The sequence below is a fragment of the Epinephelus fuscoguttatus genome, linkage group LG14, assembly GCF_011397635.1.
Source record: "Epinephelus fuscoguttatus linkage group LG14, E.fuscoguttatus.final_Chr_v1".
NCBI lineage: Eukaryota > Metazoa > Chordata > Actinopteri > Perciformes > Serranidae > Epinephelus > Epinephelus fuscoguttatus.
Genome location: NC_064765.1, coordinates 8527134 through 8539154, shown reverse-complemented (window position 1 = coordinate 8539154; position 12021 = coordinate 8527134). Strand labels below are relative to the sequence as shown.

At 43.0% G+C, this 12021-nt stretch overlaps 1 protein-coding gene across 3 annotated transcripts in view; it reads right to left on the bottom strand.

The window, feature by feature from the left end:
- Window positions 1–4113: 4113 nt before the first annotated feature.
- The window catches only part of ccdc177 (coiled-coil domain containing 177), a 135623-nt gene continuing 127715 nt past the window's right edge, over window positions 4114–12021 (bottom strand). For 2 of the 3 annotated variants that reach the window (XM_049596787.1, XM_049596786.1), the window contains one exon: window positions 4114–6961. In XM_049596787.1, the coding sequence (XP_049452744.1) occupies window positions 4406–6949 (2544 nt within the window). In that variant the 5' untranslated portion in view covers window positions 6950–6961 and the 3' untranslated portion in view covers window positions 4114–4405. Of the gene's footprint in view, window positions 6962–7693; window positions 8379–12021 lie in introns of those variants that run through there. The other variant, XM_049596785.1, reaches the window with a different exon arrangement.

Below are 12021 nucleotides of genomic sequence, written 5' to 3'. Positions count from 1 at the left end.
TTCTCTAAAATAAATACCACTATATGAGATTAACAAGTATTTAGCAGATAGCACAGACAATGCAAATCCATCTTGTAAAATGTTTGTTTTTATTGTTCTGGTTTTGACTGTATGCACAGATTGTGTCCTTCACTTTCACAGAGGTTTTATGAAAACAATGAACTCACAGACGTCTGTTGTCGACCACTGACCATTTCATTATTGCTGCATCTGAAAAATCTGTCCTCGACAAAGCAACTCAATGCAATTCACTGACGCAAGCATTTTATGATAATATACAAATGATAACTTAACACCAGAAATGACACAGAAAAGAAGCCCACATGTCGGGTTAAGGTAAGAGGGAACATACAATGGACTGAACAACATGCCTTGATGCTAATAAAGCTGTGTTTGAACCTTGTCTAGTCACTTCATTTATGCAGGTAAAAGGCTGTAGGTTCATATCTGGGTTCCTGTTCTCAGCAGCACGACAGATGGCACCATTACTAGTTTAAAATATGGAAAAATAAAAACAAAACTCTTGATATGGATGCATTTCCATCAGAGGAGGGACTTGTTGGGTTTTGCACTTTGACAAAGTTCAGTGTGGGAAGAAAAGGATTGCAGGTTATCACCAGCTCTCGTTCATCAACAGGACCTGCAGGACATAAAAGAAGAGTGTGATTAATGGAAGTATTAAACAGAACAGTTGGAGTCCATTTACTTCAATACAGCAGGTATTTCTGCTTCTCAATTATTCTGTCACATACACTCTTAAACACTTTATTCTAACAACCCCCTATCAAGCAGTAAGGGTAGTTTAAAAGCACTTAGTAGATCCTGTATAACACACTAGTGTGGAGATATCAGCACATACAAAGATGTTTCAAATGTTTATTAACGTATATATTGACGTCTATAACTGCTCATTTGTTTGTGTGTATGAAAGCATGAGCTAATGTATGAAAGTATTAGTATGAAATATTAAAGTACAAAAAAGTAAAGATTCTAACTGCTGATGCGTTAATGTGTATATTATATTTATTGTTGCAGCTGGTAAAGGTTGGGCTTATTTTTCACTATATATACACTTCTGGGTAACTTAACTTGTGAAGTATAAAGTAGCAAAAATTTAAATACTCAAGTAAAGTACATACCACAGTAAATGTACTGAGTTACTTTATCCACTGGCACGTTCTATATGTATTTGAAATCATTTAAGACCATACAGAAACAACACTGTCAGCTCAGTGCTGCAATTTTAGTTAGTGTTTAGAAACATTATTATCACGAGAATGTATTCAGTATAAATTAATAATTTATGCAGTTAATTAATAATTAATATTGGAAATGTCAGAAACAGGAACATTTCTACATGCAATCTGGGAATGTAAACTGGTTAACCTATTTTGGGAAGAAGTTGTGGATCACATAGGGAGGTGGTTGGGTAGGACGGTACCTAAATCACCGAGGTTCTGCCTGTGTCATGTAAACACACTAGGGTCAACAATTAGGTTGAAAGCTTTCAGTCTTGGGCAGGCTTTTTTGTTTGTAATAAATCTGTTGAACTGTAACAATGTGGTGTTTAGTTGTACCGCTGTGGACACTCAATTACTGTTATGGGTATAAGAATGTGTAGAGACCAGGTACCTGTGGATATGTTGAGTTCCAATAACAGCACTGTCGGTTTGGTTAGATTTGACTGAATAGATAAAACATATATATATATAAACGAAAATTAAGGACCCCGAGGATTTAAGATCAGATGATAAGTGTCATATAAAGACAATATAAAAGCAACGAGCCACTTGAGGATGAGCTGGCCTCTTGTTTACTGCAAAATCAATTTACTAAATGTAAAATTAAACTACATTACACAGTAAGTGCGTGTTGAGCCAGAATTATTGACTGGATAAATAATATACTTAGAAGAGAGAAGAGAAATAATCTATTTTATAATGATAACAATGATCATTATGATATATATTATTAATCTATTAGAGTGTAGAGACTAATTTTAACATCATTCAAAAGGGTCTGCCATATTTTCTCAAATCTTAAGAATCAGAAAACAATGCCTCAAAACTACCGACATATACATGAGCTTCACTAATTTAAAATGTTGAATTTCTTTCTTCGAACTGTACTACTACTGTACTACTAAGTATTTTGAACCCAGCTCTGATACACAAAGATATCAAATGCCACTCTTAACATGTCTTTGATGTAGTTGTTTAGTAGCTGTAAAATCCACGCAGGAAGACAGGAAGTTAAAATCAGATTTTCTGTCATTAATTCATCTAAAAGTCTGCAGGTTATCTTTTCCTCTCACTTCTCTGTTCTACTGATGTGTTACTAATGAACGCTTTGATATCACTGAGCAAACTGGTGTGATTTATTTCAAAAACATGGGGGAAAAGGTAATAAACAACTCGGTAGGAGATGTCTCACAAATTGCAAAAAAAAAAATGAGATTGAGAAACTTACTTTTAAAAAAACAGGGAAAAAAGTGCTGGGGAAAAACTGTTATAATTATATTACAGAGTTATTATAATCTTAAGCACTATTTTCAGGTCATGTCTTTGTTTTTAACTTTCCTCCTTTCTTTTTTTTAATATTTTATTTTCTCTTTACTAATTTCTTGCAAATTTGGGGGGTCATTTCTTCTTTCGCTGCTCGTTCTTCCCGTTTTTAAAAGAAATCAAGCCAGTTTCCTCAGGTTTTCAAGGGTTAATTCAGAATGAAACTGTACCCATAAATGTGAGAGGTGTCTACTGCCACTTTTATGTTAGTGCATTATAATAAATCCTTTTCTAGAATGGCGACCTCATCTTTTCAGTCACTAACATAAGCACCAATAAATCTGCCGTCTCATCCCTCTAACCTTACATCACCTCCGTGTGATTATCTGGTGGGAACAGCGTGGCTCAGTCAGGGCCGTAAGCCTGTCAGTCCTCTACTGGTCTAATGCTGCATTTCAAATTCAGTCAGGCTTTTATCTCAGTAGTTAGGGACATTAGTAGGTTTGGGGCTGTCTGAAATGCTCGGTCCAGTCTACTTCCTGGTCACAGATGTGCTGCAGGAACTGACAGACTGTGTAGGTGAAGGTTTTAAAGGATTTCTCCCTGAGCGAATGAGGAGGAGGAATGCTGCAGTAATTCCCCGGCCTAACACAGATGTTAATACGACAAAGTGATGGCGTGTTTTTCCAAAGAATCGACCAGAATGAGCCGAGCCAGCAGAGAGGTAGCTCCCCACAGGCAGCCCCCTCACTTTCCCACGCACTCTCCCTGCTCAGTCATTCACTCTCGCTGCTCCATCCTGATATCTATCGCTATGGCAACGCCTACATCTGAGGGCTGAAACCCATGTGTATCTCCCTTTTCTTTTAATCTGAGAGATTGTAGGATTAGCGCAGCCAGAGGCCTTTAAAGCCTGTTGTTGGCTTGCATGTCGGCTCATGAGTAGATGCATTTTTTTTTCTCTCTGCACTGTCAAGCCGGGGTCAGTGTGATCAAGGGTTGTTGTTTGTTTGTTTTTAATTGCAAGGGCTGAAAGGCAACAGCATGCGGCAAAATAGAAAACATTGCATAATCCATGAGAGCCATAAAAACTCATACCTGTTGACCTTGACGGGAAGTCAAGAGGTGGCTGTCTCTCAGAGTGCTTCACTGTTTACTGTGATCTGACATGAAGAGGAGAGACAGAGGGAGTCCTTGAGGGGAGGAAGAGGGAGGAAAGAACAGCCCTTGCTGCAGGAATCTGCGTCCTCTGATGCTTCATCAGCACGAGGCTCGTGCACACGGCCCTCCTGTGCTGCATTGTCAGTGGTTAGGTACAGACAAGTGTCCAGCCCAGGGCTTTATTTCCATACTATATGTAGCTGTGTCACAGTGCGTGGACAAAAGGATCCCTCGGTTGCTTTGGGGGTCTAGAACCATTTGCGCTTAATTTTCCCTCACAGGAGCGCTCCTTTAAAAGCCTCTGCAGTTGTCATGGAGTTGTGCTTCCTGGTAAACAATGACTCTTTTCATTCCCGCACAGCTTTCAGTCCAGTAGCTGAGATATAAGGAACAGAGGGCAAAGAGGCTGGGAGAAGAGGAGGGGCTGTGTTGCTCCAAACTCTCGTCTAATATGAAGTCCACTGTACGTTCCACACAGGCTTTACTGTTAAACTACAACAGCTGATAAAGTTCATAGTCTCGTTGCATCCATGATAAAAAATGATTTGGTTTGCTTTGATAGGTATAATAAAAAAACAGATGGTCAAAAATCTAATCAAACCAGCTGATGGTTATGATATGTAAGGAAAAATAACACGCTGGGTTTTAATAGGAAAAAGCTGTTGAGTGATGAGGGCCATAATGAAGGCGAGAGCCGAGCACATGACCAGAAGTGAGGGGTCCACAACAAAACCAGGAATTTATTTCTCATCTAGACTGGCTTTGAGTTGAGCTTCAAGAGCCATTTTATCAAACGTACGCATGTTGGTCTCCTCTCGCACTTTGTCTCGTACATGAAAAGAGGCTCGGGCCACAGAGCGAGCGCTCTCCAGCACTGCCCTCTTCTCTTTAAAGATCTGCTCGCTCTTCTCCAGCTTCCTTTCAATGGACTGCAGCAGCTCCAGACGCCTCTGCCTCTCCTCCTCCTCAACTCGCTGCCTGTTGAGCTTTTGGAGTTTCTCCTTCTCCAGTCGGCTCTGGACGGCCCGCTGAGCTTTTTCTTTGGCCCTCTCCTCGGCCACTACAGCTGCCTGCTGGGCTCGTTTTTCCGCCTCCTTCACACGAGCTTCAAGAAGTTGCTGCTGCTGTCTCTCACGCTTCTCTGCTGCCTTGCGTGCTTTCAGGATCTGCTGCTCCTCACGCTTGGCCTTTTCTTTCAGCTCTTGCCCTCGACGCTCAACAATCTGTTCATAATTCTCCAGAGAACGGCTGAGCTTCTCCTCTGCTGCCCTCCTGGCCTCCTCCCTCTCCTCCTGCTCTCTGCGGGCGATCTCCTGTATGAGGGCGGCGTGACGTCTCTTCTCTGCTTTGTTCAGACCTCGTCTATCTTCCTGGGCCTGATGCTCCCTCTCTTGCCTCTTCAGCTCAGCCATAGTGAGCTTCTCTTTCAGCAGCAGCCTCTCCTGCTCCAGTATGGCTGCCCTCTCCTCCTCCAGGGCCTTCAGGTTCTGCTCCTGCAGAGCTTTCTTATGTTTCTCCTCTCGTGCTGCCTGCTGTAACCTCAGCAGACGGTTGCGTTCCTGCTGCTCTGCGAGCTCCCTCCATCGCTCCTCACTCTCCTCAGCCTGTCTCATTTTGGCAGCTGCTGACTGTCGCTCCTGCTGGCTGAGTCTACGCTGGCGAATCGATACCTGGGTCTGCCACACCCGCTGGCACTGAAGCATGGCACGCTGCTTCTCTCTCTCCTCCTGCTCTCGGCGTAGCTCCTCCATTCTGCGTTCACTATCCCACTGAAGGTGAGCCACGTAACGGGTCTGACTCATGATGTCTTCCTCCTGGTATCTGGCAAGCATCAGAGCTGCAATCTTGCGGTCGCGCTCAGACACAGCCTTCAGGCCTCGACGCTTCACCTCCTTCACTATGCGCTCCACCTTCTGTGTTGTCTGAATAGAGTGACTCAGGTCGCCGAGGCTGAGGCTGCGGCCCATCAGGGAGTTGAAAGTGGCCATAGTGCGAGCTCGAGGACTGGAGACTTTAGCCCAGTGATCTCGCGGACCGTCCCAGCTGTAAGAAGATGAAGCACCTGACTCTGATGAGGTGCACGTAGTAGTAGTCGTGGTGGTGGAGGTGGAGGAGCAGACCGGATCCATCCTCCGCTGTAAGGACTCCAATGAATGGCTTTTTCCTCGCACCTTGGAGTGAAAGCCAAGATGTCCATTGTGCTGAGAGAATGGTGTTCCTGTTATGCCGTTCAGAGGCGTCCCGGGGCTCTGAACTGCAGGCTTTGTCACTGATGATGTTAATGTGGAGTTGGCTCTGGGGAAGGCGGGGGGTTTGGGTGTCGATCTGGGGAAAGTGTTTGAGGATTTACCGCCTGATGACTTCCTGATTACTGGTGGAGGGCCGGAGGAGAGCGGCCGTGTAGTTTTCACTTGTTCAGATGAAGAGGACAGAACATGCTTTCCTTGGAAACCACCCCTGGGAGACGGTGTAGATGTTGTAGAACCAGTTCTTGAGGACGGAGTAGATGCTGCATGGGCAGTTTTAGGCGAGGTGCTCGTGGTCGGAGCTTTAGATAAAATAGATGTACCTGTTTTAGAGGTTGGACCTGATGCTGCAGCTCTAGAAGATGCTCCAAAATCAGGTGCTGAGCTGGAGGTCACCGGCCCAGATTTAGGAGGCTGAGCGGAGCCAGAGGACGCTTTGTGCTGCTGCTCCACAGAGGAGGCTGACGCACTGCTGCTGGTATTGACTGTCGCCTGCAGAATCCTCCTTTTCTCCTCTCTGACTATCCTCTCCCTCTCCTCCCTGCACTGCCTCAGTTTCGCGTGTCTGTCCCTCTCGTAGACTTCAAACAGGCCTGTCGCAACACGCATGGAGCGACCAGGAGCCTCCCGGGCGAAGTCAGCCAGCGGGCGGGGCAGGAGTTCCACTGGTTTGACCCCACATCGAGCACACGCCTCCAGAGAGTGAGGGCTTGTTAACACGTAGCGGCTGCCCTCTGCAGCTGGTGAGTCAAAGTTGTACAGGTCCAGGTGCAATTTTGGCGACGTATCAGTCTGAGTCTGTGGTTGCTCAGGTGGGACCCCCTGAGAGGCGGTGTCTGGGCCCGGGGTTGCAGTGTGGCAGGGACTCGGCTCAGAACTGCCGGTGGGGGGCGTCTCGAAACCGGCATCCCCGTCCTCCTCTGTTGTCGTGCCATCGGCCTGTTCTGGCAGTCGAGGGTCTTCAGTGGCCACAGCTGGCGTGTCAACCTGTGGGCCTTTACACTTGCTCTGCTCCTCAGCCTCCGAGGGGTCGACCATAGTTGGCTAATACTGCAGGCAGAGAAGAGGGAGGTGGGGCAGGGGTCGACACGGGGGGGGGGGGGGGTGTTATATGATATGAAAGAGGAAGTGGATAAAACAGCGGGAAGAGGTTTCAATTAGAGGATTATGGAATTCAGTACAGAGCTTAAGAGAGATGCAGTCTGTGGGGGAGGGTCATAACGCAGGTTCAGAGATGCATGCATGCATGAGCACATATTCATGCACTGATTTTTACACCAGATGAGACATTTCCCCTTCAGGGAAGTGACATAACACACGAAAAAACACCAGAGTCCTTTAATAGAGAGTCTATTTTTGGCAGAGTTACTAGGCTGGGAGAATTTGATTACTCATAGCAATATTTTTCACTCCACTTCACACAATCAACCTAAAAATATCTTTGGAATCAAACCAGGTCCTGCAATATATATATTATTAACCAGTTTGGTTTAAAACAAGAGATTCTGTCTGGTAAACAAGCACTGGACACAGCTCACAATCATGGTCTCACACCTTACAATCAGTACAGGCCTAGACTTTTCTGTACCAGCAGCACAGAAGGTATCAACACTTTCACTTTACAAACGGCTCAGGGTCAAATCCTAAATACAGATCGTGTTAGGGATGTTTAGCTTCTGTTTGCTGTTGTGTTACAAAGACAATATTTACTATATTTCAGCTTTTTCATCCCGTTAAATGGTTGTATTCATGCGGTGGCGCACCACATTAACACCCTCTTACCTGCCAGTTTGTAAAACGTTTTCTAAACCGGTGCTTTGTTCCCCTTTAATCCTTCCAGTGCCCCTTGTTCCCTGCATAATATCAAGCTTCAGGGAAAAGGCTGCGGCCGTCGACCCAACGATGGAGCTTCACATCGTCGCAACCTCCAGGACACGACAGACAGACGGAGCCTTTCACAGCTAGTCCCTGCCGGTCTGCTGAGCAGCGTGGAGTCGATCTCAGCCCTTACAGATTAAAAATACATATAAAACCGTCCACAAAGACTTTTCAAGTCGAGAAAAATCTATCCAGCCTCCTCTGATCCTCCCTCAGTAAAGTGCATCCCGTAAACATCCGCGGTCTCCACCTGCTATTCAGCAGCATCCCTCCATCTCAGCCTCCTTAGCTCCGCCTGCTTGTGGCAAATAGGCTAAAAATACGGTGCAATTTACGAAGCGCCTCCACACTGAAATTACATGCTTTTAACATGTAACAAAACATGGTACTAATGGTGCTGCGTGTGTGGAGCCTTGAGCAAAGTTCCTTCTGTAGGCCTGTTTTTCTACCAGAGAGATGTACACACCTAAAGAAGGGAAGTGTCTTTATAATGCTGTTTCCTATATTATTTACAGCTTTATAATGTTTTGTGCACAAACCTATACAAAACTTAAAAAAAGTAAAATAAAATCTGAAAAATTGTATGAAAGACGACCCTGTCTAAAAATAGATGGTTAATCTGTGCACGCTGGTTTATCAAAAGTCTCATCACCGCATGTAGCAGCTGCCATCTGGTCATGAGTAAATTACATGTACTGTAATTACTGACAACAGCCACTAGAGGTCCCTGTAATATCACAGATTCATGCTTTGGGGTTCTCTGCAGACAAAGGAAGGTCAGCAGCCAATCAGCATCAATAAAACTCATCATGTGCAGAAAAAGTATTCAGATCATTTACTTGAGTAAAAGTATTAATACCAGACTGGAATTAAAAAGTAAAAGTCCTGCATTTATAATGTTATTTAAGTACAATTATTATCAGCACAATGTAGGCTGCTTTGAATATCAAAGTGCACATCCTGCTGAAAATGAACCCATGTGGGTGTTTACAATTATATATGGAGTGTACATACAATTCCCTCTATCTATATTGACTGGGTCCACACTAATATTATGCTGGGAGGGAGACTGCTTGTTCAACAATGGAAATCAGCCCATGCACCTTCAGTCACAGAGTGGTACAACCTGCCTGCTTGGGTGGCGGCATACAAACGGGTATCCTTCTCTCTGCTGGGCAGCATAGAAAAGCATTATTTGAAATGGAAATATAATAATAATAATAATTAAAGAATCTATGGCTTAGCTCCCTTCCATGTACACATATGCATATATACACCAAGCTCTTTCTTATTACATATGGTTATATTGTATTATTAATACTGATGCATTCATGTGCAATTAACATTTTACTGTTGGGTTTATTGTAGTTTGAGAGCTGGTTTGAATTATTTTATACACCATCTGGTAGTTTAATATATTTTAAAAAAACACATGCATTGTTATCATATCATTCTTCAGCTGTCAGCTAACTGGCTAGCCTTTAGCTGCCCCTTTACACTGCGCTCATATGATGGTTACAGCTAATACTGGGACGACATCATGGTTTACCGCCGTTTATGGGGTTAGCACCGTTAGCTGCTCGCTGTCAGCTCAGCCACCTCCACGCTGAGAACCGTGTGCAGACAACTCAGATGCTCTGAATGCTCTTCACATTGAGCCCCCCCTTTAACATGTAGTATTATAGACGAGCTACGATCATATCTATTAGCTCTCTTATCTGTGATGATGAATGTTACATGGAGACACCGAAAACATAGTGTGGACTTTATAGTGGACTTTTTTAGGCAATGTTTATAACACACCATTAGGCAGGTATAAGCACATTTAAGTGTTATTTAATGTACAGTATTTATCAACAATTGTCACTTCTCTTAGGAAGATGTATTTCATATTATTACCACTGTGTTTCACCGTATTGTCATTTATTCTCAGTTCGTACAACAGCCTCCACATAACGTACGGATGCCAGTTTCTTTCTTCTGACTACAGTTGTTTTTTTGTTTTTTTTTACTCACTCTGACTTCCATGTTTTTTTTTTTATAACATTGTAAGAGTTCGGACTTATGAAGCTTCCAGAGGACTAATACAGCCCCAGTGACTCGTTACAGGAATAAACTGGAAAAGACTGAGTTATTTAATGGAAACCAACACTGGGACATGGCTGTGTTATTTCCTTGAGCAGGAGATTTTGTTCAAGGTGAAAGGTCAGGGTCACAGACAGGGCAGCAACAACAGAGCTGGTGAGAATTCACCTTCATGATCACAGCTGATGCCTCTGATATACACACATATAAGGCCTATATACATCTTTACTTAAATTCTATATGTAATCAGGCAGTCTCTTTAAGACTGAGATCCACTTTTCAAGAGAGACCAAAAATTTTTAGTCAAACAATATTCAAGGACTACCACTAGTAAGTACCACTACTACTTCTGCTCCTGCTACTTTGTGTATCTTGGACATTACAAGTGTTGCTGCTGTAACATCAACTACTACTACAGTGCCACTACTAGTACCACTACTACAACTACTACTTCATAACAACTCTAATGACTAACACCCACTACTACTACTACAATACCACGACTACTACTTCTACTTCTACTCTATAACAACACCCATTACTACTATTACTGTAGTACTACAACTACAACACCCATTAATACTGCTAGTACTAGTAGTACTTCTACTGTATAACAACACCCACAACTTCTACTTACACCCATTACCACTAGTGCTAGGACTTCTACTACTACTGTATGACAACACTCACTACTACTACAACAATACACCCACAACTACAATTATTACTACCACTACTACTACAATTTTGTGGTAGAAGTAGTGGTAGAAGAAGTAAAAATAATGGTATTTGTTGTTTGACTATTTTCTTTCACCACCACTACATGAATAAATGTATTAATCTCATTAAAGCTACTTTATTAAGACCGCCTGGTCTGGTTCTGTCCAGTCAGAGCAACTGAACCAGGATTAGATAACTCTGGGTGAAAATCACAGTGATGATGACCCACTAAACTCCTGACCCGGTGTGGGGAACAGTGCGAGTTTAATTGGCCCCGCCCGTGAGCCGTATCAGGAGGACAGCGGGTAACAAGTGACAACAGGGAACGTGCTGGCTGGCTTGTTAACTGGGGGCATGGGGTCTGGGAGGGGGGGCCAAAGGGGAGCGGGGCATGGTGTGGTCGCTGCACAGTTCACTGGTGCAGGGGTATGCTCGACAGAATTTTTGTGTTTTTGTTTTTGGTAGGGCATGCTCCCCACCACCAAAGCCGGACTGGGGGTTCATCGAGAGGTGAGCTGCTCTGTGCAGTCATGGAGACCACTGCAATGCCCGGCTGGTGGTGAGGGCCCGGAGCTTTCCCTTCTCTACTGGTTTTGTAATGGAAACCAGTCTACAGGTGCCAAAGCGTTCACGCTGAGTATGAGGAAATAAAATCAGGTACATTTTTAAGTGTAATATGTGTACAGGAATTTGTTGTATGGTACTGTACATAACTCTAAATGTAACTTAGGATAAAAATACAGTTTATTTGACAGGAAAAAAATGTACTGCAGTATCTAACTTATTAAGCCTAACCTGGAGGAATATTTGCACCTTAACATCTATTTGGGATTAAATTAACAAAGCTTTAATGTGGCACACATCCAACAAACCCTATTCTCGACCCTGATGGAGCAACAACCAACATATTGCAGAGTAAACCGTTATTTAAGTAATATGTTAACAGCTTACTTGTATTTTACAAACAAGACATGATCTATATTTTCCCTACAAAATAACCCCAAATAAAAAATGACTGAAATCGATCAGGAAGCAGTCAGTGGTTCAGTAAATCATTTAGAAATGAATATGTTTAAACTCTTCATTGAAACTTGATTGTATTGTAAATATTTTGTTCATAATGTCTTGAAAAAAACTGACAACTTCATAATAAATTCTTCAAAGAAACCAGTCAGCTGTTTTTTCTTTGGCTCTGATCAATTTTTGACAATGTTTGTTTGGTGTCTTTGATCCTTAAAATTTGACTCCTGTTAAGTTGGTTACCTTCAGGGTTATTATATATGACCACATATTTACATTTATTAAAGTACTGTAATGAAGTACAACTTTGACGTGCTCGTGCTTAAGTATTTTTTTTATCTACTTCACAACATTTCAGAGGCAGATATTGTATTTTTTACTCCACTAGATTTATTTAACACCTTTAG